The sequence below is a fragment of the Copadichromis virginalis genome, linkage group LG3, assembly GCF_057382275.1.
Source record: "Copadichromis virginalis isolate Kocher_CV1m ecotype Utaka linkage group LG3, C_Virginalis_male_GT1.1, whole genome shotgun sequence".
In the NCBI taxonomy this organism is placed as follows: Eukaryota; Metazoa; Chordata; class Actinopteri; order Cichliformes; family Cichlidae; genus Copadichromis; species Copadichromis virginalis.
The window spans coordinates 24,469,527-24,496,025 of NC_140620.1; the positions used below are offsets into that span (position 1 = coordinate 24,469,527).

Below are 26,499 nucleotides of genomic sequence, written 5' to 3' on the forward strand. Positions count from 1 at the left end.
AATACTATATTAAGCACAAATACTATGAAAAGCAGAAATAGTATGATTAAGCATAAATACTACATTTAGCAGAAATACTATATTAAGCACAAATCTTATAAAAAGCAGAAATACTATATTAAGCACAAATCCTATAAAAGCAGAAATAGTATATTAAGCACAAATCTTATAAAATAGCAGAAATAGTGTGATTTAGCACAATAGTAATAAGTTAAACAGAAAAATTGGAAAAGCAAAATGGACAGCTGAAAAAATGCTGAACATGCTGAGGTTCCCTCAAATATACTTGTTAAATGACAAAAATCAGCAAAAAAATTTATGACTGCCACACAATTACAAATATGTACACATGAGGAAACACACATGCACAGAGAGACACACACACAAGATCCAATTCAGTCAACCAGTCTAAATATATTGAATTTGAATCTTACAATGGGATCATCCCATTAAAAGGCTTTCTCTCTCTCTCTCTCTCTCTGTCACACACACACACACACACACACACACACACACACACACAGGGAGAGAGAAGTAAGTTTCTAGGTCAGCCTGGGAGCTGCTGAATTTGAATCCACCAATCAGAGAGCCTGTGTACTTTTCCCCACCAAAACAGGTGCATCTGTTTACACACGCAGAAGCACAGAGAGACACAGGATTTTTGCAGCCTATTTCTCATAGTTAGGACTCCCCTCAAACAAATGACCGTAATTTCCTAACCGTAGGGGCTAGAACGGTCATTCTTACACCGTTTTGTTCAGAAGAGATGGGGGAATCTTCAAGTGTTGACAATTTAATATTAAAATATGAATTTTTAGAGATATATGACATGGATGACTTGTTGACTTAGAAGCCACGAATTCCCCAATATGCAAATTTGAATGCCTGAGACCACATATGTGATTGGCTGGCTGGGAAGCCGTGCAGGCCCTGATTTGTGGATTTGAATTCCTCAGCCCTCAGATATGATTGGCTGGCTTAGAAGCCACGAAGGCCCCAATATGCAAATTTGAATGCCTCAGGACACTTATTTGATTGGCTGGGAAACTGTGCAGGCCCTGATTTGAAAATTTGAATGTCTCAGTCCTCACAGAGGATTGGCTGCCTGGGGACCTGGCAGAAATATATAGAAATACTATTATTAAGCATAAATACTACATTTAGTAGAAATACTATGTTTTAGCACAAATACTATAAAAAGAAGAAAAACTATAATTTAGCAGAAATACTATATTAAGCACAAATCCTATAAAAAGCAGAAATACTATAATTTAGAACAAATAGTATAAAAAGCAGAAATACTATAATTTAGCAGAAATACTATGTTAGGCACAAATCCTATAAAAAGCAGAAATACTATAATTTAGCAGAAATACTATATTAGGCATAAATCCTATGAAAAGCAGAAATAGTATGATTTAGCAGAAATACTGTATTTAGCACAAGTACCGAAAAGTACCAGAAATACTATGATTTAGCAGAATAGTAATAACTTATTGAAACACAAATGCACAGAGGGACACACAAACACAGGCTCTAATCCAGTCAACCAGTCTAACTATGTTCAATTTAAATCCTACAATGACATGCTGCCAAATAAGGGCAGGGTCCTCTCTCTCCCACTAAACAAACACACACACACACACACACACACACACACACAGGGAGAGAGGACTAAGTTTCTAGGTCAGCCTGGGAGCTGCTGAATTTGAATCCACCAATCAGAGAGGCTGTTTACGTTTTCCCGCCAAAACAGGTGCATCTTTTTACACACGCAGCACAGAGACATAGACCTGCTTCTTTCAGTTTATTTCACATAGTGAGGATTCCCCTCAAACAAATGACCATAATTTCCTAACCATAGGGGCTAGAGCGGTCATTCTTACACCGTTTTGTTCAGAAGAGATGGGGGAATCTTCAAGTGTTGACAATTTATCATTAAAATATGAATTTTTAGAGATATATGACATGGATGACTTGTTGACTTAGAAGCCACGAATTCCCCAATATGCAAATTTGAATACCTGGAGCCCACATACATGATTGGCTGGCTGGGAAGCTGTGCAGGCCCTGATTTGTGGATTTGAATTCCTCAGCCCTCAGATATGATTGGCTGGCTTAGAAGCCATGAAGGCCCCAATATGCAAATTTGAATGCCTCAGGACACATATATGATTGGCTGGGAAACCGTGCAGGCCCTGATTTGAAAATTTGAATGTCTAAGTCCTCACAGAGGATTGGCTGCCTGGGGACCTGGCAGAAATATATAGAAATATATAGAAATACTATGATTAAGCATAAATACTACATTTAGTAGAAATACTATGTTTTAGCACAAATACTATAAAAAGCAGAAATACTATAATTTAGCAGAAATACTATATTAAGCACAAATCCTATAAAAAGCAGAAATAGGATGATTAAGCATAAACACTACATTTAGTAGAAATATTATGTTTGAGCAAAAATCCTATAAAAAGCAGAAATACTATATTAGGCACAAATCCCATAAAAAGCAGAAATAGTATGATTAAGCATAAATACTACATTTAGTAGAAATACTATGTTTTAGCACAAATAGTATAAAAAGCAGAAATACTGTAATTTAGCAGAAATACTATATTAGGCACAAATCTTATAAAATAGCAGAAATAGTATGATTTAGCACAATAGTAATCAGTTAAACAGAAAAATTGGAAAAGCAAAATGGACAGCTGAAAAAATGCTGAACATGCTGAGGGTCCCTCAAATATACTTGTTAAATGAAAAAATCAGCAAAAAAATGCACAGGGAGAGAGAAGTAAGTTTCTAGGTCAGCCTGGGAGCTGCTGAATTTGAATCCACCAATCAGAGAGCCTGTGTACTTTTTCCCGCCAAAACATGTGCCTCTTTTTACACACGCAGCACAGAGAGGCACAGGATTATTGCAGCCTATTTCTCATAGTGAGGACTCCCCTCAAACAAATGACCATAATTTCCAAACCGTAGGGGCTAGAGCGGTCATTCTTACACCGTTTTGTTCAGAAGAGATGGGGGAATCTTCCAGTGTTTACAATTTATCATTAAAATATGAATTATTAAAGATATTTGACTTCTAATGCACCATAACTGAGTAGAGCGAAGCAAAAACTGCCTTGACTTGCCCTCAAACAACGCTTTGTAACTCTAAATCTATTTGGAGTATCGATATCATTCTTTCACCGTAAGAGACAGCAGGCTTTGGTGAACAGTGATGGAAATTTTCAGGTCTCTGTGGAAATCCAAAAAAAAATTATGACGAGAGAAAAAAGTGGTTCATTTCCAGAGTTTGAAATCTGAAGAAATCTGAGCGAAGGACGAATTTCCTACCCTCAAACAAGTCCAACTCATTTCCGAACGGTAATAGGTGAGAAAGAAATTCTTGAATTGTGAGCGTCAGGGGTGTCTGAAGATATTCGGGGACAAGCCTCATGTCTTAAAGTCGCTTCGTTAAGGAGATATGACGATTCGAATATGCCTCTCATTACAGAAATCCAGCGGTGATTTTGAACAAGCTCTCCATTGACTTTATATGGAGAGTTTTGAGACCTTGTGTTGGTCTGAGGAGATTTGCAAAAATTCTATAAATCCCACAACAATGATAGTGACATTTTCTGAAAGCCAGCAAAAATACCTACGTTTTGATGTATAATTTGTGGAAGTTGAGTGAAAATTGAGCAAGTAGCAAGAAGTTGTTCGGACATGAAGTGAAAATTGCAAAACCTTCAGTGGCACACTGGAAGCCAAGAGCATAGCAACCATAACAACGCATGTATTTTGTGAAAAATCACAATTTTGCAACTCAAAACTTTAAGAGGCATAAAAGTAAAACAGTAAAACATTTGAAAAAGCTGAATCATACCTCAATAGCCCAATAATTTGTGAACATTTTAAAGTTTGAATGGTTGTTCTAGGTGAAAATATGAGGAAGTAGTTAAGTTTCAAAAACAAGCAAAATTTAGCAGAATTGCAGAAGTTTCCCATTCATTTCAATGGGACAAATTAAAGGAAAAAAGCTTAATATTTTAAAAAGTATAATAGTTAAAAATAGCAAAAATCGTAGCGTAAATTAGCAGAAATAGCAGAATAGTTTAAAATTTGAACGGTGAAAATCGGCTGAAAATTGTGGAAGTAGTTAAGTGCCAAAAAGTGTACGGAAGCAACTAGAATAATAATAATAACTAGAAAAATTTGCATTTCCTGCGAAAATGCAGTGTGGATGCTTAAAGCTGAAGCTGCATGCAAAAAGTAGCTGAAAAAGCTGAAAAGTTGCAGAAATTGTAAAAACTTTGCAGAAGCAAAAGAAGTTTGCTAAAATGGAATAACTTAGCAGAACTGCAATATCTTAGAGGAAACATAATACTTGGCAGAAATACAATAGCATAGCAGAATTTAGCAGAAATATTGTAACTTACCAGAAACATGATAACTTCTCAAAAATACAAGAATTTAGGAGAAATAGTATAAGATAACAGAAAGAATATATTTAGCCAAAAATACTTAAACATTACAGAAACACTATGATTTAGAAAAATAGTACAACAGAGCAGAAATATTGTGATTTACCAGAGACACTGTGATGAACTATGAATATTGTAATTTTAAATTAAGACTATGTTTTAGCACAAATATTATAATTTGGCAGAAATACTATAATTTAGCAGAATTACTATATTAAGCACAAATCCTATAAAAAGCAGAAATGGTATGATTAAGCATAAATACTACATGTAGTAGAAATACTTTGTTTTAGCACAAATCCCATAAAAAGCAGAAATACTGTACTATGATTTAGTAGAAAAACTATAATTAATCAGAAATACTAAATTTAGCAGAAATACTATATTAAGCACAAATCCTATGAAAAGCAGAAATAGTATGATTAAGCATAAATACTACATTTAGCAGAAATACTATATTAAGCACAATTCTTATAAAAAGCAGAAATACTATATTAAGCACAAATCTTATAAAAAGCAGAAATACTATATTAAGCACAAATCTTATAAAAAGCAGAAATACTATATTAAGCACAAATCCTATAAAAAGCAGAAATAGTATATTAAGCACAAATCCTATAAAAAGCAGAAATACTATATTTGGCACAAATCCTATTAAAAGCAGAAATAGTATGATTTAGCACAATAGTAATGAGTTAAACAGAAAAATAGCTCATCTGATAGAGTGGGCACAATAATGGTGTCAAATATTTTGTTCTCCTTGTTCTCCAGTATTCTGACATATGTCTCAAAATAGAGCATTCTCTGTACAATTTCACCCCTCACATAACAAGATGAAGATGTGATCCTTGCATTGTTGAGCTGATGCCATTCCTGGTCAGCTGTCTGTTCTCCTTTTGCTGTCTCAATCTTATGTACCATGTCCTCTGTGACCAGTAAGCTTTCAAGGTTGAAGAGTTCCTCCTCACTGTAGACATGCACACTCTGTGTGGGATCCAGCCTGTACTGAGTGGCAGTGGCAGGTAAAGAGGAGGATCTTGGTAAATGTTTACAGATTTTGTGGGTAATCTGGGCTCCTGGTTAGAGAACACGCTCACCAATGCTGTCTTAAGACTGGTCTTCTTGTCACTGAAGGCCATGGTTGCGGTAAGAGGTCAATTTGTTACATCAATGTCTTTGCATGATTTTCCAGTGTTTAGCAAGGAGATGTAAAGTGGGTCACCAGCCAAGTTCTTGTACAGCGTACTCCTTTAAAGGACCATAATAATGTGAGGATAAAACAAGGCACTGTGAAAGTCATCTAGGCAATAACAATAACAATAATAATAATAACAACAACAACTTGACATTGTACCTGCATCATTATTCAAAAATGTCTTTGAGTTCATTGATCCATGGAACTGGCCCTGGTTCCAAACCCTGAAAAAAAAAAATAGCAATAACAAATATAAAAGAAAAAAAATACTTATACATATTACTTATAACAGGTTATAAAAGAACATTAAAGGGTCAGTCCTGAATATGAATCTCAGCACTTACTGCTGTTTGGATTTGTCCCACTGTTGGTCTGTCTCGGTGCTGGTGTGAAGATACAACCTGCAGCTTCAGTTCTGAAAAATGTACTGTTTGAAAGGGCAAAACAGTGTGCTTACACACTGCATTGCCAGCTACACACCAGCACCGATCAGAAAAAAAGGACAACAGGGTCCCGAAGCTCAGTCTGCACTAAACCATATAGAAAGCCAGTCTTACACATACTGACAAAGGCTAGAGACTTTTTCAGGGTTAGATGATGGCGCTCAAGATGGAGCAGGAGTTACAGTCAAAGTCATTTATAATTCTGTGAACAACCATTATTTACCAGGGCTCACAGAATATGATCACTGTCCTTTCTTAGTGTCCTACAGAGTACAGTACCTAAAAGGATACCTTTATCACAGTAACATTCTAATACAAGTATAAATAATTTTAATAAATAGCATTTGAGTACAAATAACTGATATTAAATTTACCTGAGTATTAAAAGTTATTTCTGGGAATAAATTTAAGTGTCAAAATTAAACCTTTTTCTTATGTGCCATTTTGTTAAGAAAAAAAGCACATTGCTGCAGGTTTAATTAAAACAATATGGTAAGCTTTAGGCTTCAGGAAAAAAATGGTATTGGTTGTGAGACAAACAGTGGTAATAAGGGGACTTGTCATAATCGCTGAGTTCTCTACTGTTCTTTCTTACCCTAAGAGGCTTGATGTCTCTCCCTAAACAGGAACAGGTGAGAACTGAACACCCAGCCGATGCCTAACTTACAGTGTGATGCAAAAGTTTGGGCAAAATTGTTAATAGTCATTATTTTCCTGTATAAATGATTGATTGTTATGATAAAAAATGTCAGTTAAATATATCATATAGGAGACACACACAGTGATATTTGAAAAGTGAAATGACCAGAAAGTGTGTGATAATTGTTTAAACAAAATCAGGCAGGTGCATAAAATTGGGCACTGTTGTCATTTTATTGATTCCAAAACCTTTAGAACTAATTGTTGGAACTCAAATTGGCTCGGTAATCTCAGTGACCCCTGACCTACATACACAGGTGAATCCAATAATGAGAAAGAGTATTTAAGGGGGTCTACTGTAAGTTTCCCTCCTATTTTAATTTTCTCTGGAGAGTAGCAACATAGCGGCTCAAAACAACTCTCAAATGACCTGAAGACAAAGATTGTTCACCATCATGAATTAGGGGGAGGACACACAAAGCTATCTCAGAGATTTAAGCTGTCGGTTTCCACAGTTAGGAACATATTGAGAAAATGGAAGACCACAGGCTCAGTTCAAGTTAAGGCTGGAAGTGGCAGACCAAGAAAAATCTCGGATAGACAGAAGCGACGAATGGTCAGAACATTCAGAGTCGATCCACAGACCAGCACCAAAGACCTACAACATCATCTTGCAGCAGATGGAGTCACTGTGCATCGTTCAACCATTCGGCGCACTTTACACGAGCAGATGCTGTATGCGAGAGTGATGCAGAGGAAGCCTTTCTCCACCCACAGCACAAACAGAGCCGCTTGAGGTTTGCTAAAGCACATTTGGACAAACCAGCTTCATTCTGGAATAAGGTGCTGTGGACTGATGAAACTAAAACTGAGTTATTTGGGCATAACAAGGGGCGTAGTGCATCAAGGAAAAAGAATACAGTATTCCAAGAAAAACACCTGCTACCTGCAGTAAAATATGGTGGTGGCTCCATCATGCTGTGGGGCTGTGTGGCCAGTGCAGGGACACATGGATTCCACTCAGTATCACCAGATTCTGGAGACCAATGTCCAGGAATCAGTGACAAAGCTGAAGCTGCGCTGAGGCTGGATCTTTCAACAAGACAACGACCCGAAACACTGCTCAAAATCCACTAAGGCTTTCATGGAGAGGAACAAGTACAACGTCTCAGTCCCCAGACCTGAATATTATTGAAAATCTGTGGTGTGACTGTCCATGCTTGGAAGCCATCAAACCTGAATGAACTAGAGATGTTTTGTAAAGAGGAGTGGTCCAAAATACCTTCAACCACAATCCAGACTCTCATTGGAACCTACAGGAAGTGTTTAGAGGCTGTAATTTCTGCAAAGGGTGAATCTACTAAATATTGATTTCATGTCTTTTTTTGTGGTGCCCAAATTTATGCACCGGCCTGATTTTGTCTAAAAAAAAAAATATTGCACACTTTCTGTAAATCCAATACACTGCATTTCACTTCTCAAATATCACTGTGTGTGTCTCCTATATGATATATTTAACTGACATTTTTCATTGTAACAACCAACAATTTATACAGGAAAATAATGACTATTAACAAGGTTGCCCAAACTTTTGCATCACACTGTAACTCTCAGCCTGGCCATTTCACTTTTCCTGCTGTGCTGGCCTGCCCTGATGATGACAACACTGGTCACCCAGTCATTGTTTGACACTGGTTAAAAAGGGAAGTTATCAATGCACAACTTACAAACATTCCAAAAAGCAAAGCAAAAAACCTTTAGTATTTTGTCAAATGCCATACTTATTTTTGTCGTTTTTAACCAAATCTAGCTCTACTCAGAGTAGAGGAAAAATTCTCCATGTTTCACCATTGGATTCAGCAAAGATGATTCTACTAAGCATTACTTACGGTATTAATATAGATAAATGAAACATTTGCTTCATTTATGAAAGCTGATTCATCAGTGTTAAAACTACAATAAAAGGTGTTACAATCAAGAATTGCTGACATTTCAAATACTCATCAGTCTAAGCTAAGAAACCCTGTGTGACTTGGCCTCAAAAGCACACAGTCCAGTACTTAACCACATAATAATGATTAAAAGTAAGTAATAGTTTTTGTCCTCTAAATATGAAAGCTTGCCTGTTTAATATGCATCTTTGAAACTATTTTTCCCCAAATGTTGGATACTTGTCACAAATATTCCTCTCTGTAGCTCTGACATATCACAGGTCACCTGATGCCTTCGGTTTCTCTCTTGCCTTTCAGTAATCACCTACTTAGAATTCACAAAAGACCAACAATTACACCATTGACAGAAATGTCACAAAAGTCACAAAAAGGTTCTGGTGCAGAGTTCTACTTCTACTTCAGCTTCTTGGAGGCAGGAAGTGTGACAAAAGTGAAGCTTTACAGACAGAGTAGAGCAAAGTAACTGGGACAAATTTAATCTCTAAATGACTATTTACCTGTTCTTGAGAGGGCTCGAACATCATAGTTACTCGATGTTTACACTCTTACAGTCAGTCTTGATCAATTCAGCAAAAACATCTGAAAAACAAAATGTTGCACAATTTTTAAAAATAAAACAAGTAGAATTTTAAGCAAATTCTAACATGTCTGATTCTATACTGTTCAATATTATTTCATTTTCATTGTGACATCACTAGTTACATCTGATATTTCAGAGAAAACACTAAAACAATCAGCTGTTTGTGAGCTGCACACTATGATTGTGATAAAACATTTAAACTTTGTAGCTCATACAGTTATACCTCTGCTTTACGGTCTTCTGGCTTTAAGTTTATTAGGCTCTTCTTGCATAACCATCAGAGAAATAATTGGATAGTAGTCATCTGAATGTTACAGTTACTGAGGCAAAGTGTGTGGCATTAGGAGAAAGAGACAAAAAAGAAAAAACAAAACCTAAGCTGGGAAAGCTATACCTGAAACATCATTAGAAAACCTGAGACGTGGAAACTCAGAGGGGATGTCCAGCAGAGAAAACACAGGGGCTGATAGATAGCAGAGAACGTAGAAGTAACGCAGACAATCTAACGAAAACAGAGGTGAACACACACACTATGGCTGTGTCCCAATTAAGAGACCGCACACTTTGAGTGTGATTACGTCACCGCCACGGGACAACGGCTGTCCCAATTCCAAGTGTACTTCAAATGCATACTCCAAATGCGCCGTCGATTTCCCCAAATATCAAGCGTGGTCCGGTGCACGCTTTGTGGTCCCATATATCCCACAATTCATAGCGCGGCAGTGGGTGTAGATAATTTTGCAGCAAAATATGGCAAAAGGCAGCGGCCGAAGAGTGAACTGTCAATGAATATAACGTCACTGATTTTTGTGCGAATGTTTAATGAAGAACATTAAAACATTACTGTTGGCCACATGTCGGCAAAGTTATGTGACATTAGTGATGTTTGTACTTTCAGCGATTACTTGGTTTTAAAGCCTTTACTTCTAAATTATATATATATATATATATATATATATATATATATATATATATATATATATATATACACATATACACATACACACACACATACACATACACACACATGTATATACGCCTGTCCCCACACCTCGCGTGGGAGCCGCTGGGGCTCGGCAGGGACCGGTGCCTGTTCCTGCGCCCCGGAAGAAGGCGGCGGAGCCGGCAGCGGTGGAGGCGGCGCCCGAGGAGCCGCTCCAGCCGGGAGAGACTGAAGCGGCACCCGAGGAGTCGCTCCAACCGGGAGAGATAGCAGCGGAGGCGGCACCCGAGGAGTCGCTCCAGCCGGGAGAGACAGCGGCGGAGGCGGCGCCCGAGGAGCCGCTCCAGCCGAGAGAGACAGCGGCGGAGGCGGTGCCCGAGGACCCGCTCCAGCCGGGAGAGGCAGCGGCGGAGGCAGCTGCTCCCACCGGGAGGGGCGGAGAAGCCGCGGGATAAGTCGGTGGTGCCCGTGCTAGGGGAGTCCGCGGCACCGAAGCCCGAGGTTGGCGGGGTGAGCAGAGCGGCCTCACCTCCACCAGAGGCCGGTGCCTGCCGGACATCTGCCCAGCCGCCTGCGAGCCGGGGCGCACGACCGTGCCGACCGCGCCGCGTTCACCTGCCACGCGGCCGACCTTCCGCCTGCGGTGGGGGGAGTACGTTCGGCCGGATGGTTCCCCGGCCTCAGTCAGGCGATGGGGGTATGTGGCGAGGCGTAGCCTGCGGTGCCGTGCAGAGGAGGCGGACACACCTGTACGGCATCCGCAATCACGCCCCGCCGAATTAAATATTGTACTGGGTCCTGTGGTTGGGTTGTTGGTGTTATGTTGAGCTGGCAGCAGGAGAGCTGCAGCTCTGAGTGCGAATGTACAGCAACCATGTAGGGATTAATAAAAAATATCAAAATGCCACTGGGTCTGCCGTGGTCGTTTACAATGATAAATTTAAAGTCATACTAACTTTGACATATTTCTTCATATATTTGTTGAATTAAATGGTTATATGAATTAAACAGTCTGTCTGTACATAATTCTGACAGATTTTAAGGAGGCTGTAAGCTCACCAAGCCAAAACCCCAACCATACTATAGCTTTTACATCATTACATTTCTGAGTTTCATAACTGTGGTGGTGCAACTACATAATACATTATTTTAAACATACCCTAAACAACAGCTTTACAATGAACACAACTGTAAAGATTTCTGACCTTAAGTGTTTTACCCTACAGCAAGCTATCACGATTAGGCACTTATATTTAACATAGCTAATACATTTACCTTTTCCTGTCATGTGTTGACCAAGTTTAGCTTACCTTTTTGAAGTAAAACCTTGAAGCTTGACCCTTTGAATTTTGAAATGTTAGGATGCTCAGTCACCGTGTGCAGCCTTGAAACCTGCGCCTTCGGACGAAATCTGGAGGGAATTAGCACTCCTGCGTCTATGAACGTATTCGAACCGCATTGATTTCCCGCACTCTGTCCCGGGGACTAGCAGTAACGTGGATCTGTTAGGCGTGCTTCCATGACACCAGGAAAAGAGATCGCCACTTTCAAAATAAAAGCTCATCTAAAAAAATACATGCAGGGCTTTAGCAGTCGAACTTTAAAAAAACTACATAATACATTAACTACATAAAAAATAAAAAAGACCAGTAATTTTATACGTTTTAAATTGTAAGTTTGAGACTTATAAAATAGTACTGATAATTTCATAATTCAAATTAGACAAGAATCGGGTCTGATCACCAACAAAAACCGCCCTAAAGTAAAGGGACAAAATCAACACAAGGCAGTACAATTGGGAAAAACAACAATCATAGTTAGCCAATCAGGCCGATGGCAACAGATTGCATCACAATTTGTAACATCAAAGACCAGCGGTCCCTTTCCCGGTCTTTCTGAAGAAACTTACAGACACAGTCACAGCTCTTCTACTTTGTGCTCTATTAAGAACTTCATAAAACGTAAGTATTGATATTGAAACCGTTTTTTAGTGCCTTTATACCATGTATAACACATTATAATGTAGTGAAAGATAAAAAATCTAGCCATTTAAGTTCCTGTGAATATAAAGACCGTCAAAGTACCCCTAAAATTTGGTCTGACTTTTCTATCGGCCTATGAATGTTTTATATATCGTTAGCTTCATAGCATAATTGCCTAAGTCATTTGACTAAGTCAATGACTTAGGCACTTATGCTATGAAGCTAACGATATGTGTATCTCCATTTTTCTCTCGAAGAAAAAAAATTACTTTTGATAAATTCACATTTAGTATTGATAGCAATGTATTTGTAGGTGTCATAGTTTGATGAACTTATTGTTTCAGGGATATTTAATTGAAAAAACTATCTGAATGTATTCATGAAAATGGCATCTATTTTTTTATGAAATATTAAGATCTTACAGAATCAGACAAATCTTCCAGATCTATAACAGTTTTATAAACTTTAAGACGTTACGTTTGGGCTGTTAGTAGGAAAGAATTGCTTAAGGCTGGCACTCTGCCCTGGCAACCGTCTCCCAACTTTGCTGTTTCTGGTCATAAAATTGCCATTTTCTGCCCAGTTAAGGAGGGCGGGACTGACCAAAAAGCAGGGACAGTAATTCTATAATTTTATTGGCTCAAATGATTAAAAAGGGGAGCCAATATGAACTAAAGCCACAGAGACCAAGCAGGCGCACTATGTTTTTGTTTGTGTGTGTGCACCTGGCCTGTGTGTGTTGGGGGAGGGGGAAGGGCAGGCAGGCAATCTTTAAGATGTCTGTAATGTTGCTGTTTTTCACTTCAGGAGCATGAATCCTTTTTCAGATAATCTTCCTATGATGATTCATTGTTTTCTATTCTCCACTGTAACCTATTTTCAAGTATTATTTTAATTAATAATTATTTTAATTATTATCTGAAAACAATTAAACACCTGAAAGGCCCTGGGGACCTTTTGTGGCTTTTGCATTTTTCGATTCCAAGCCATTTGCACTGTGTTTAATTGAATATAGCCAAATTCTCCAAAAAAAAGTTTGGTATAATTTTATTTCAAAATTCAAGTCTGACTTCCTTAAATTAGCTTCAGTGGCTAAGCTAACAATACACATCCTCTTAGAGCCCTAGTGGACGTTTTCGTCCCATTGACTTCCATTATAAACGCTATTTTTCACTGCAGAATTATTACCGTTAATGTCCTGGTGATTACTCATGTCTCCGTCTCGTTTTGGTCTATTGGCCTTAGAGTTGTAATTGTTTTATTTGTCCACCGGGTGGCGCCCTTGCTCCACATTTGACCCCGGGCTGGAAAACAGCGGGCTGCTTGGACAGACCTGCCGGAAATGAAGCCTCATTTCCGGCGTGCAGCACCGGCTTCGCCCGCTGATCATTTTTTGGTCCCTAGGACCATGAGAGGGTGCTTTTTTTTTTTTAGTCAACAGGAAATGACGTATTTGTTGTCACGTGGTATCGGACGTGTGGGCTGGAAAAAGCAGTCCCCGGTGATCGTGCCCCGGTGATCGTCGCGACTTACCCCGGCAACATGCACTTATTTCGGCCTAGAGGAGGAGCATTTGCCGCCTGGAGACCATTTTCTGGTCCTGAAAAAAAAAAAAAAAGGCGATCGAAATGACTGTTTGTGCCAATCTTTAGTCCATCTAAAGGCCTAATTATAATAACAATCAAATATTACTTCAAATGTTTTTTTGGGAAAATATTTAGTTTTTTAGGGTTTTTTTTAGTTTTTTTGTAATTTAAAGGGTTAAAACAACGAAAATATAATTAAAACTTTATATGAATATTTCAGGGAGAAGTAGTTTTAAAAGACTGACCAATTTAAAGTGAAAAAAAAATTAATATTTAATATTTTTATTGCACTTTTTGGGCGTGGTCGATAGTGTGCATTTTATGAAATGCGCTCCTGGAAAAAAAATAAAAGGCGATCGAAATGACTCTTGGTGCCAATCTTTAGTCCATCCAAAGGCCTAATTATAATAAACGAATATTACTTCAAATGTTTTTTTTTTGAAAATATTAAGTTTTTTTGTTTTTTGGGCCTAAAAAAACAGGGCGCTCATGTAATAAACCTGGGATTTAAAGGGTTAAAACAACGAAAATGTAATTAAAACTTTATATGAATATTTCAGGGAGAAGTAGTTTTAAAAGACTGACCAATTTAAAGTGGAAAAAAATATGAATATATAATCTTTTTATTGCACTTTTTGGGGGGTGGACGTTTAGGTCCATTAGGGCCTTTAGAGGGTGCATTTTTTAAGGGCCTACCAAGGGTTTTAAGTGGGGAAAAGAAAATTGTGATTTTTTTTCTGCGTTCCATCCAGAGTGAATTGGATAGACTTACATGTGCTGTAATATTTGTATGTATTTTATGAAGGCTCATAAGCGTTTAATTAATTTTCAGACCAACATTTTGTAAAGATAATTTGTGTTTTTACAAAAATATTGAAATGTTTTCAGGTATGTAAATATCAAGCAGGAACCTCAGAAACACACGTAGGGTTGAGGAAGTTCATGATGTGTTTGTTTTATATCAAAATGTGAAGAGATGACATGAAAGCAACAGGTGTTACTGTATTCTGTCAGAACTGGATCCAGCAGAAATGTATGAACCTGTTAATGTGTTTATTTTGCTTTTTTTTTTTTCAGAATGGCCTTAAGGAAACTGACTGACAACCGGCCTGAGACGCCGTATTTCCGGCCCCCACCCATTCATATCCGGGTGTTGAAATGTTGTGACCAGCTAAAGGTGATTCAATTCAATTTTATTTATATAGCATCAAATCACAACAGTCGCTTTAAGGCGCTTTATATTGTACAGTAGATCGTACAATAATAAATACAGAGAAAAACCCAACAATCATATGATGTAGACTTTCACATGTATGAACGTGACTATGGAGTAAGATCATAGAAATACATTTCTTTATTTATGTATTTATCAGGTGATCAGCTGGGTTACTGAGGATGGAGAGGTCAAAGCACTGTCAACAAAAAAAAATAAAGTGGCAGCAATCACAGACGGTGAAACAGTGCTGAAGATCACCTTGTTTGAAGAGTTCTCCTCCAAAGTAAAACAGGACATGTCCTACATGATGAGGGGACATGAGCTGAGGGGCCAAGCTCCCCCTTATCTCATCAATATCACTGCAAGGACACAGTTCTTTAAAGCTCCTGCCCTGGCAGTCTCGGAGGCCCTCATCATTAAGGCGGAGGAGCTGCTTAATCCACCTTCCCCAGTAACACCACTAAAGATGAGCCCAACATCTGGAGGGCTCATGACAGTGGAAGGGGAGGTTGTGGAGGTAAATATTTGTGGTTCCATCAGAATTGATATTGCTTCAGGTTTTCAAAGAAACCATTACTTTTTTGTCTTTAAAAGTAAAAATAATAATTTTATTGTTCTTGTCAAACAAACACAAAATGGTGAGAACAAGATCAACCACTATTATTTTGTAAATGGTTGTAGATTTATCATTAACAACAATAATAAAATAATAGATGTAGTAAGTCAAGAAAGTAGCACCTAGATGTACACACACAGATTTATGCAATCACTATAACTGACATTATATTTTAATTGAATTTTCAGTGTTCGGCAGTGAGGACAGTTTGCTCAGGCAAACAACTGGTGCCAATACGCACTCTCCAGCTAAAACAGGTAATGGTGCAACTAAAGTGTAATATTGAAAATGGTGAAAATAGGCACATTTGAGATTTCCATTAGTTAATGAATAAATGTTTCATTCTGTCATTTTTGTGATTTCAGGATGGACATACCATGACTGTCTCCTTGTGGAGGGAGGCGTCAATTGTTGACGTTCGTGTGGGAGATCAGGTAAAGATCTCCCATGTGAAAGTGCACCGCTCCGCCTATGGAGTACAGCTCCAGTCAACTTCCCATACAAAGACTGAGGTATGAAGAAGCCATATGTTTGTACCAACATGTAATAGCAATGTCATTTGCCAAAATGTTTAGAATTATAGGTGGTCCAAAAGATTGACTCTGTTCATCTGGACGTAGCATTTTCAAGTGGGAGAAATGTTTCATCACTCATCCAAGTGACTTCTTCAGTCTCAGCGGACTGCAGGTTTCTGTGGTCTTTGATCAGTGCCCGTGACAATTTGTATATTACTGACCAATTAACTGACCTCCCAGCCTATTGCTTCTTCAGTGGGCTAGTTTCAGTCATTATGCAATGTACTGTTTAAAAGATTGGGTAAAACAGACTGAAGAAGTCACCTGGATGAGTGACAAAACATTTCTCCCACTTGAAAATGCTACGTCCAGATGAACAGAATCATCCTTTTGGGATTTACTTACATGGATCATTGAGCATGCATCAAGACGTGATTACCATATTAAATATATGCTTTTTGTGTATTGACAGACAAAGGAAGATGAACGTACTCAAGTAACTGTAGTTGGTGTGGACACTGCAGTGCAGTGCACTGCAGTCCACCCAGCTGCAAGTTCTCCTTCTAACTGGAGAAACCCTCTTCATTGAAGAGGAGATGTGGAAGCCCTACGAGGAGGAGTTTGAGAAGCACAGGATCACTTTTACTGTAAAAATCAAAGGAAAACAAATAGTACACATAAAAAAAACAGAATAAATATATATAGATATAGATATATATAGATATATATATAGATATAGATATAGATATGTATATATATATATATATATAGATCTATATATATAAATATAGTTCATTTGTTTTGTTTGTATTTTTTAAAATGTTCAAGTTGCTATGTTCATTCATTTAAACAATATTTAAAAGTTATAGTTTCAACTGCATTCTTATGCTAAGTGTTTTTTAATCTGATAAAATCTAATAAATAGCTGAAAATGCATAAAGCAGTCTCATGTTTATTAAATGAAACAGAAGACATGGTTTATAAAACACTCTCTAATGTACAGTTACATTGCATGCTCTGTACAGAGCTTAACAGACTTTTTAAGCACTTAAAACCTTCGATAAAGAACACTCCTGTAGGCCAACAACTGCCTATCTGTATGTTCAACATCATATAATACTGTTTTTATGTGTGTTTTCTAGAAGGCTGAAAGATTATATATGTTTTTCTTAAACAGTTTGAAAACATTAATAACAGTCAGTTTCAGTTTCCCTAAGTGTTGTGGTGTATTAGCTTCTGGGCTGGCTGAAGCCTATCAGGGCAAGTCCATTTAGCTCAGAATTCATATGATTACTACCAGTGTTTATTAGAGTAAAAGAAATAAATGTGAGAAGAACATGTGAGTAGTTTCTTTTAAAAAGCCTCATGGCAATGGGGATAAAGACCCTCCTGAACCTCTGAGTCCTGCAGTGCAGTAAGATGACCCTCTCACTGCAGTTCATCTTGTCCTGTGAGGATGCTTAGGTGGCTGTATTTATTGTTCTCCATTTTAGATTACAACTTCTTCCTCATCTGCTCTGCACGATGTCTGACTGACTCAACATCTTTGCAGACTGTCCTGCATTGTTTTGTTTTGTTTTTAGGTCTGGTGAACTCTTTACCACCTCCTTGGTGTTGCTGTTCAGGAGAAGACTGTTGTCATTGCTTCAGTCAGTTAAACAAATCTATACTAGAAAAATTTGCATTTCCTGCGAAAATGCAGTGTGCATGCTGTAAAGCTGAAGCTGTCTGCTGAAAATAGTTGAAAATAGCTGAAGAAGCTGAAGAAATCAAAGTCAGTGTTTAAAAAGTTGTTGAAATTTTAATAACTTTGCAGAACAACATCAAGTTAGCAAAAATGTAATAACTTATCAGAAATGCAATAACTTAGAAGAAACATAACAATTCAGCAGAAATGTTGTAGTTTACCAGAAGCTACAACTTAGCAGAAATGTAATAATTTAGTCAAAAATTAATAACTTGGCAGAAATATTACAACTTACCAGAACTGCTATAATTTTGCAGAAATGTAATTATTAGGAAAAAAATTTATACAGATAACAGCTGAAAACGATGAAGTAACCTCAAAGTTACTTGTTTAACTGTGAAAAATGACCAGAAACATTAGAAAAGAAAGAAAACCAATTCAATTCAATTTATATAGCACCAAATCACAACAAAAGTCACCTTAAGGCGCTTCATAGATACAGAGAAAAACCCAACAATCATATGACATATGACCCCTATGAGCAAGCACTTTGGCGACAGTGGGAAGGAAAAACTCCCTTTTAACAGGAAGAAACCTCCAGCAGAACCAGGCTCAGGGAGGGGCGGCCATCTGCTGCGACCGGTTGGGGTGAGAGAAGGAAGACAGGAATACCAGCCAGCAGATAAACTGATGTGAAACAAAACCAAGGTAAAATTGCAGAATTTACACAGTTGGTGAAATGTAAAAATGGCAACATAAAAACCCCAAACAAACAAACAAAAAAAAAACAAACAACATTTAGTTAATAAATGCACAAGATGATTCGATGATAAATATGGTACCAATCTACAAAATACTGTCGAAATGAAGTCGACATTGTGATATATTTCAGGTGTGGAGAGTCACACAGCTAAACAATCGATGTGCATATTTAAAGAATCAAATAAAGAACATTGTTGTGGAATAAATTACAGTGAATAATAATCACTGCCCTGCGTTAGAGAGTGACTTATGATGAGGTATTAATTGGCTTAACTTTACCTCTAACAGCTTTTCAGATAGTGCTGTGACCAGGGTGAAATCCATCATAAAGTAACTGTAAACAGTAGAACCATTAGCATGAATGTTATGGTTCTACCCTGATCAAAACTCAAGTCTGCTGTTTGACCTGATATAAAATGATAAAGAGGAACACATATAAATGACCTTTATGAACTTTTCAAAATGACTTTATATGTCTGACCCATTATCTATATATATTAGAGCAGATGTGGAAAACCACTGTTAGACCTACTCTATACTAACACAAACACAGTCAAAAATTCATTGCTAGTGTGACATGTGGTCCTTTTTGCCTTTGACCAATGATATGCTGGTTACTTGGACCAGTTTAGTATTTGCTGTCACAGAGGAATGTTAACCATAAATCCAAAAGACAAAACTGAAAAAATATGTTAATTGCAAACATGTTTTTGCTTAGTAAGAGGATTGAAATTACATGGAAACTGTCACCTTAAAGCCTCATTGTAAATATCATCACAAACAGATGTTTTCCACACGGTTAACAAAGCTCCACCACATCCAATCACTGCATATAAATCTAAAAGAAAACAACAACAAATAAAATGTAATTAACACAAGTGAAGTCTAAGGAGCTTGGAAAGAAAAGCGTCTGGACTTGTTTAAGTTACTTGAAGACGTTTCACCTCTCATCCGAGAAGCTTCTTCAGTTCTAAGGGTCAATGGTGGAGAGTCCCAGATTTAAACCCAGTGGGAGTTTCCCCCCAAAGAGGGACAAAGAACCCCCTGATGATCCTCTACCTAATCACATGAGCCAAGGTGTGAAAGTGGGTGTGGGTCCCAATCAGCCAGGGTTTCGGGTGAGCTCATTGTGAAACCTGGCCCCACCCTATCATGTGATTTCCCGAGGTCAGGAAATCACCCACGCCCACTCCCAGGGTGTGAGTGGACGTTACGGTGTCTGGGGAGGGAACTCAAAACTGGATTATAGATGGCAGACAGTTGGTGTCATAAACCACCGCCTCTGTTTAAAGATGGTCGCTCACAGTGGACGTAAATGGCTTCTTTCACTCCTCCATCTGTCCAAAATGTGAACATTGGCATCCTCAAAGACTGACCTTTGTCCTTTAGATGCAGATGAACTGCTGAGTCTTGTCCCGTGGAGGTGGCTCTTCTATGTTGTGCCATGTGCTTGTGAAGTGGCTGTTTGGTCTCTCCGATGTAGAAGTCTGGGCATTCCTCGCTGCACTGTACAGCGTACACCACAATGTTAAGTTTGTGTTTAGGAGTTTTGTCTTTCGGGTGAACCAGTTTCTGTCTGAGTGTGTTACTAGGTCTGAAGTACACTGGGATGTCGTATTTGGAGAAAACTCTCCTGAGTTTTTCTGATACACCGGCTACATAGGGAATGACAATGTTGTTGTGTCTGTCTTTCTTATCCTCCCTCGCTGGTGTCTGATGTTCTTTTCTGTGAAGCTGGAATGCAGGCACACTGGACGAGCTTATTCTAAAAAAAATACAGAAAAAGGAACATTTTTTTTGTGTTAAGGCCTAAAAACTACAAATAAGTTATACAATGAACAATATTGAAATACCTTATAGGTATAGGTATAGGTAATACCTTGCAGGCCATATAACCAGAATCCAGAGCAATCTCACACTCACATGATGGTGAGGAAAGACATGAGCTCTGCAATGAGGTTTGAAGGCCTCAGTTGGGACACGGAAGAACTCAGAAGACAGCAATACCTGCACAGAGAGACAGAGTAGAAAAAGCATAGATTTGTAATCCATAATGTGAATTAAAACTCAAAAAGTGTCAACAAGTATAATCATTTGAGTGTGGAATTATTTATGCAATAAACAGGATTTTAATTAATTAATTGAATTAAAAACACTGACATTTTTAAAAAAATCAAAGATAAAGAATCATACCTCTCTCTGCTCTGAGGATCACTGAGCATCTCTGACAGGAAATACAGTTTCCTCAGTATGAGTCATCATTGATGGTCTCAGAGGTGTGTAGTGTGGCAGCATGATGATGGTCTCCAGATCAGGCAGGATGGGTGTGTCATCTTCTCCATTGAAGACACACTGGTATGGCAGTTCATAACACAGCAGCCTTCTTGTGGCATGTAGTTATCTGTGCAGTCCAGCACTGATGGATCAAGTTTGGCTCAGCAGTTCATGAAGATGGTGTTAAGATGTTGTTGTTTCAGCTGAGGATGGTGAAGTTTGAAGGTTTTGCCACAAAGGAGACTGTGCCGTGTCTGAAAAAATATATCTACAAAACAAGTGCTTTTAACACCACCCACCCAGCTCAGCTCCCAAGTGTCTATGTAATGCTGGTATGGGGTGTCGGTTACTAAGTCTAATTAGTACATAGGGGATGACAATGTTGTTGCATCTGTCTTTCTTATCCTCCCTCGCTGGTATCTGATGTTCTTTTCTGTGCATCTTTGCTGACTTTATAAACGCCCAATTAGGATATCCACACGTTTTGAGTGCTTCCTTTACATGTGTGTGTTCCTTCTTTTTCCCTTCAGGCTTAGAGGGAACATGTTCTGCCCGGGGGGGGGGGGATGTGTCCTAATTACTCCAAGTTTGTGTTCCAGAGGGTGATGGAAGTCAAAGAGGAGGTACTGGTCCGTGTGTGTGGGCTTCCGGTAAACTTCGATGTTGAGTTTGCTGTTCTCTTCAATGTGCACAGCGCAGTCCAGGAAAAGCAAACAGTCGTCCTTTGTGTCTTCCCTGGTGAACTTGATGTTTTTATCCACGGCGTTAATGTGCGCAGTGAAGGATTCCACTTCTTGCCTTTTGATTTTGACCCAGGTGTCGTCTACATATCTCTACCAGTGGCTGGGTACTCTTCCTTTGAAAGAGCCAAGAGCCTTCCTTTCCACTTCCTCCATGTAAAGGTTGGCTACAACAGGTGACACAGGGGAACCCATGGCACAGCCATGTTTTTGTCTGTAGAAACCCTCGTTGTATTTGAAATATGTAGTGGTGAGGCAGAGGTCTAACAGTGTGCACATCTGATCGGGTGTGAAGTTGGTCCTGTCTTCCAAGGAGCTGTCTTCTTGCAGTCGTTTTCTGACAGTCTCCACGGCCTCTGTAGTGGGTATGCAAGTGAAGAGAGAGACTACATCAAAGGACATCATGAGAACCTTCACAGACATGACACAAGGGAAGACTTTTGATTTAATAACTAAGCTTAAAACAAGTGTTACCTTTGAATATTTGTGGGAAAAATCTGATGCTACCCCAAGAATACAAAGCCACACTGGAAATGATGACAGGCTTGCAGCCCTCTGTCTTCCTGGAGTGAGGTGCCCGATCAGTAGAAGTGAATTGACAGAAGTCAGTGTCTGTAAGAGTGGCCAAACACTGATACTCTGTCCACTTGCGTAGAGTCTAAGAAGCTGGAATGCAGGCACACTGGACGAGCTTGTTCTAAAAAATACAGAAAAAGGAACATTTTTTTTGTCTGTAGAAACCCTAAAAACTACAAATAAGTTATACAATGAACAATGTTGAAATACCTTATAGGTGCTGCGGGCCACATAACCAGAATCCAGAGCAATCTCACACTCACATGATGGTGAGGAAAGACATGAGCTCTGCAATGAGGTTTGAAGGCCTCAGTTGGGACACGGAAGAACTCAGAAGACAGCAATACCTGCACAGAGAGACAGAGTAGAAAAAGCATAGATTTGTAATCCATAATGTGAATTAAAACTCAAAAAGTGTCAACAAGTATAATCATTTGAGTGTGGAATTATTTATGCAATAAACAGGATTTTAATTAATTAATTGAATTAAAAACACTGACATTTTTTTTTTATCAAAGATAAAGAATGATACCTCTCTCTGCTCTGAGGATCACTGAGCATCTCTGACAGGAAATACAGTTTCCTCAGTATGAGTCATCATTGATGGTCTCAGAGGTGTGTAGTGTGGTAGCATGATGATGGTCTCCAGATCAGGCAGGAGGTCAGGTGATGGGTGTGTCATCTTCTCCATTGAAGACACACTGGTATGGCAGTTCATAAAACAGCAGTCTCCTTGTGGCATGTAGTTATCTGTGCAGTCCAGCACTGATGGATCAGGTTTGGCTCAGCAGTTCATGAAGATGGTGTCTGAAAAAATATATCTAACAAAACACGTGCTTATAACACCACCCACCCAGCTCAGCCCCCAAGTGTCTATGTAATGCTGGTATGGGGTGTCGGTTACTAAGTCTAATTAGTGCATCAGAAAGCGGGGGCTACACCTAAAGCCCACACTTTTTGATGTCTTTGTTTATTAGCAGCTTTTTCCAGCTGCTCAGAGAATTCTGACTTGGCCTTTATCCACCCAAACCCAAACCCACCCGGATAAAGGCCAAGTCAAACTCACACACCATACCAGCATTACATAGACACTTGGGGGCTGATCTGGGTGGGTGGTGTTAAACTGTAGTCGGGAACTTTCAGAAAACTATCCATTTACTTCTAAATCAGTTTTTATACATATTCTGTAAGCTGTACTAATGTTTTTCTCTACATAATGTATCATTATAGACATCTCTGGTAGCCTAAAGATAGTTTATAACTTTTGACATTTTTTACCTGTAAAACATGATAAGCAAAAACTCATTCATCACAAAAACTTTTGATTCTACAAAAGCTACTATAATCAAGAAAATATAATTGTCTGTATTTATTCATGTGACCCATAATAAATACCTGCATTTATGTGGGATTTATTTATTTACTATTTCATATTTTCAAGCCCTTGGAGGGGAAGATCTCGTTTGTTGAGCTACATACGTCACAGTAAAAAGATTTAGTCATTTAAAACATGAGAATAAAAGAAATGATGTTGGTTTAATAAATGTTGCAGCACATTTCAGATCAGAGGTGCATGATAGCAGATGTTCTCTGCTCTGCATGAAGTTCAGCAATGATTTGGTGAAATGATTAATAACATTGCAATAAGAAAGGGTCTTCTTACAGACAGAGTAGGGAAGACAATTTTTTCAATGAAAAATCTTTTTCATGCTCTACAATCAGTAAACTCTGTAACAAACATGATCTGTAATTGTTTCAAAACTCACCAGACGACTTCATGATTGGCTCGAGGACAGGACACAAAAGACAGGGTTGTGGTAACTGTAATATGATCTCAGAACACCTGAATATAGACATTTCTGTGGCTGAGAAATAAAAATGAGGTCAAGCAGGGTGTTCTTGTCTGTAGTGCCAGAAGTGATCAGCTGTGAATACCCTCTCGACTGAAACTGCTCCAGAATCTGTTTTCTTCCACTCTGCAACTGGTTCTCATTAAAATCTCCACACACAATTATTGGGTGACAGTCCATTATTTCAAGTGAATCTAAAAGACTTACCAGGTTTTGCATGAATGGTGTCAAACTGTAGTCAGGGGGTCTGTACACAACAGCAATGAGTGCAGGGAATGGAGCCTGAACCTTCAACACTAAAAACTCAAGATCAGTGACATTATGCAGATACTGTTTTACCTGAACCTGAAAATGATTCCTCAAATACACAACAACTCCCCCACCACTTCTGCTGGCCATGTGAGGAAAGTTTGTGTAGGACACATGTCTGTTGCGTTTGAACATGGTGTAGCCATCCAAATGAAGACTGTCTGCAACAAAGGAGCCTTGAAGGTGAGACTCAGTGAGACACAAAACATCTGCTAAACACATTTCATGATGACTCTTGATGTCACTGATGTGAGATGGCAAACCCTCTGTATTGTGATGGATCAGTGTAAGAGTGTCAAGTCTGCTGGCTGTTTCTCTGACCTGAAGAAGAGGCATCATTTCCTCAACACTGGCTTGTCTCATGGTTTGGAGCGCTGCAGTTACCTCGGGATTGGCGTAAATCTTTTTCTCATCCAAGTCCTGCAAATAGAGTCCACTGAGAGACGTCACCCTGCTGAGAGCAACGTAAGCCATACCTGGTTCAAAAATGTTCTTCATTGAAACTACAGCTGTCTGTGTTGTAAGACCCTGAGTTTTGTGAATTGTGCAAGCGAATGCTAGCTTTACAGGAAACTGTCTGCGTACTGCTCCTTTAAACTTCAGACTCTCCTCTGCTCTCTCAATGTAAACCAGATCATCAGAAGCTGCATTAGCACTGCGGTTGTGTCTCATAGGCTGCCGGTTGTCCATCCTGAGCCCCAGTTTAATTATGTGTCCATCATTTTCAGATCTCACCACCTTTACCAGTATACCAAAAGCACCGTTGACCAAACCGTTTAGTGTGTCCAAGTTTCTGGTCAGCATGACTCGAGCTCCTTCAGCAACATTCAGAGTGTCAGGTAAATCATTTCTCCCACCTGTAAATGGTTTGTCTCTTCGTTCCATTCTGCCTGTACATTTATCCTTCTGGAAATCGTCTGCATTGATGATTATGATGTTTGAATGAAGCTTCTTCAGGGTATCTGTGTTGTGGGATTCCACATTCTTGTTGGTGGCATAAATGTGTAAGACCTCAGTTGGACATTCTTCTGGTGCAGTCACAGCCTGTGACAACAAATCTCTGTCGCACTGAGAAAGCTCATCTGTCTTTTCTTTGACTCTAATCCTGTTCAGCATCTCTGCAAAGGCCACATCATCTTTCTGACGCATGATCTCGGTTAGAGTGATCATCTGAAAATGTTCCTGCCATAGGTCAATCTGTTCTGGATCGTAAACACAGAGAGGTTTAGACTGTCGCACTGGTGGCAGCTGGTAAAAATCTCCAACAGCTAAAACTGACATTCCACCAAAAGGTCTCTGAGTGCCTTTGATTTGTTTCAGTCTTGCATCCACATAAGCAAAAAGGGGTTTTGAAACCATTGAAATCTCATCAATAACAATAATTTCAGCATTCATCAGCTCAGATCTGACTTCATCCAGTTGGTTACCAAGTCCTTGAATGGGTGGTTTCAGACTCCTGGGTAGTTTCAGTAGAGAATGTAATGTAGAGCCATTGATAGAAAAAGCTGCTGTACCGGTAAATGAAGTCAGTAAAACAGTTGGATTTGATATGTCAGCTTCTTCTGCATTAGCAGGCAGTCTGCTCAGGATCTTTGATGCTTCAGAATGAATACACTTAATCAGATGTGACTTTCCAGTTCCTGCACCACCATTGATATAGAAGAAAAATGGATCTGGGTTCAAACCACAAACTCGCTGAATACACCAGTCTCTTATGGCATAGAACACGCAGGCCTGCTTCTGGTTCAGATTCTGATACATTACACGTACCACGGCTGGATCTACTGCAGGTTGTTCTCTGATGGCTCTGATCTCTGTTACAGCATCAGACTGACGACTGTAGTCGGGGACATTCTCCTGTTCGTTCTCATCATCAGAATGTCTCTCAGGAAGATTCTCATCACATTGCAGCCTCACAACTTCAGATTCAGGAGCAAGATTACACCATTCATCAATCACAACATCCCTATTTTGTTCAAACTCTTCCAGTGCACTCTCAATATCCTCAGAGTTCTTCTCATACTTGTCTTTATTTCTTTTCACAACCCTTTTCACAGACTCACTGTGGTCTGAACATGGAAGTCGTACAAAACCTGAGTTGTAGAAGGACTGATAGGTTTGGAACCCTTGTGGTTTCAGTTCCTGCTCTGATCTGT

At 38.9% G+C, this 26,499-nt stretch overlaps 2 protein-coding genes and 1 long non-coding RNA gene across 3 annotated transcripts in view; 1 reads left to right on the forward strand and 2 right to left on the reverse strand.

Moving 5' to 3' along the window:
- The window catches only part of LOC146713577 (type-2 ice-structuring protein-like), a 124,887-nt gene that overhangs the window by 52,770 nt on the left and 45,618 nt on the right, over nucleotides 1-26,499 (reverse strand). The window lies entirely within an intron of this gene.
- LOC146713583 (uncharacterized) lies at nucleotides 10,339-16,734 on the forward strand. The gene is made up of 6 exons (XM_085452613.1): nucleotides 10,339-10,927; nucleotides 14,876-14,975; nucleotides 15,172-15,531; nucleotides 15,819-15,887; nucleotides 15,996-16,142; nucleotides 16,618-16,734. Exons 2-6 carry the CDS (start codon nucleotides 14,877-14,879, stop codon nucleotides 16,732-16,734), a joined length of 792 nt encoding a protein of 263 aa, XP_085308739.1. The 5' UTR covers nucleotides 10,339-10,927; nucleotide 14,876.
- Nucleotides 17,927-20,742, reverse strand: LOC146713584 (uncharacterized). The gene is made up of 2 exons (XR_014918086.1): nucleotides 20,474-20,742; nucleotides 17,927-20,359 (listed from the first exon to the last, which is right to left on the reverse strand). It is a non-coding gene; the product is annotated as an uncharacterized LOC146713584 (long non-coding RNA).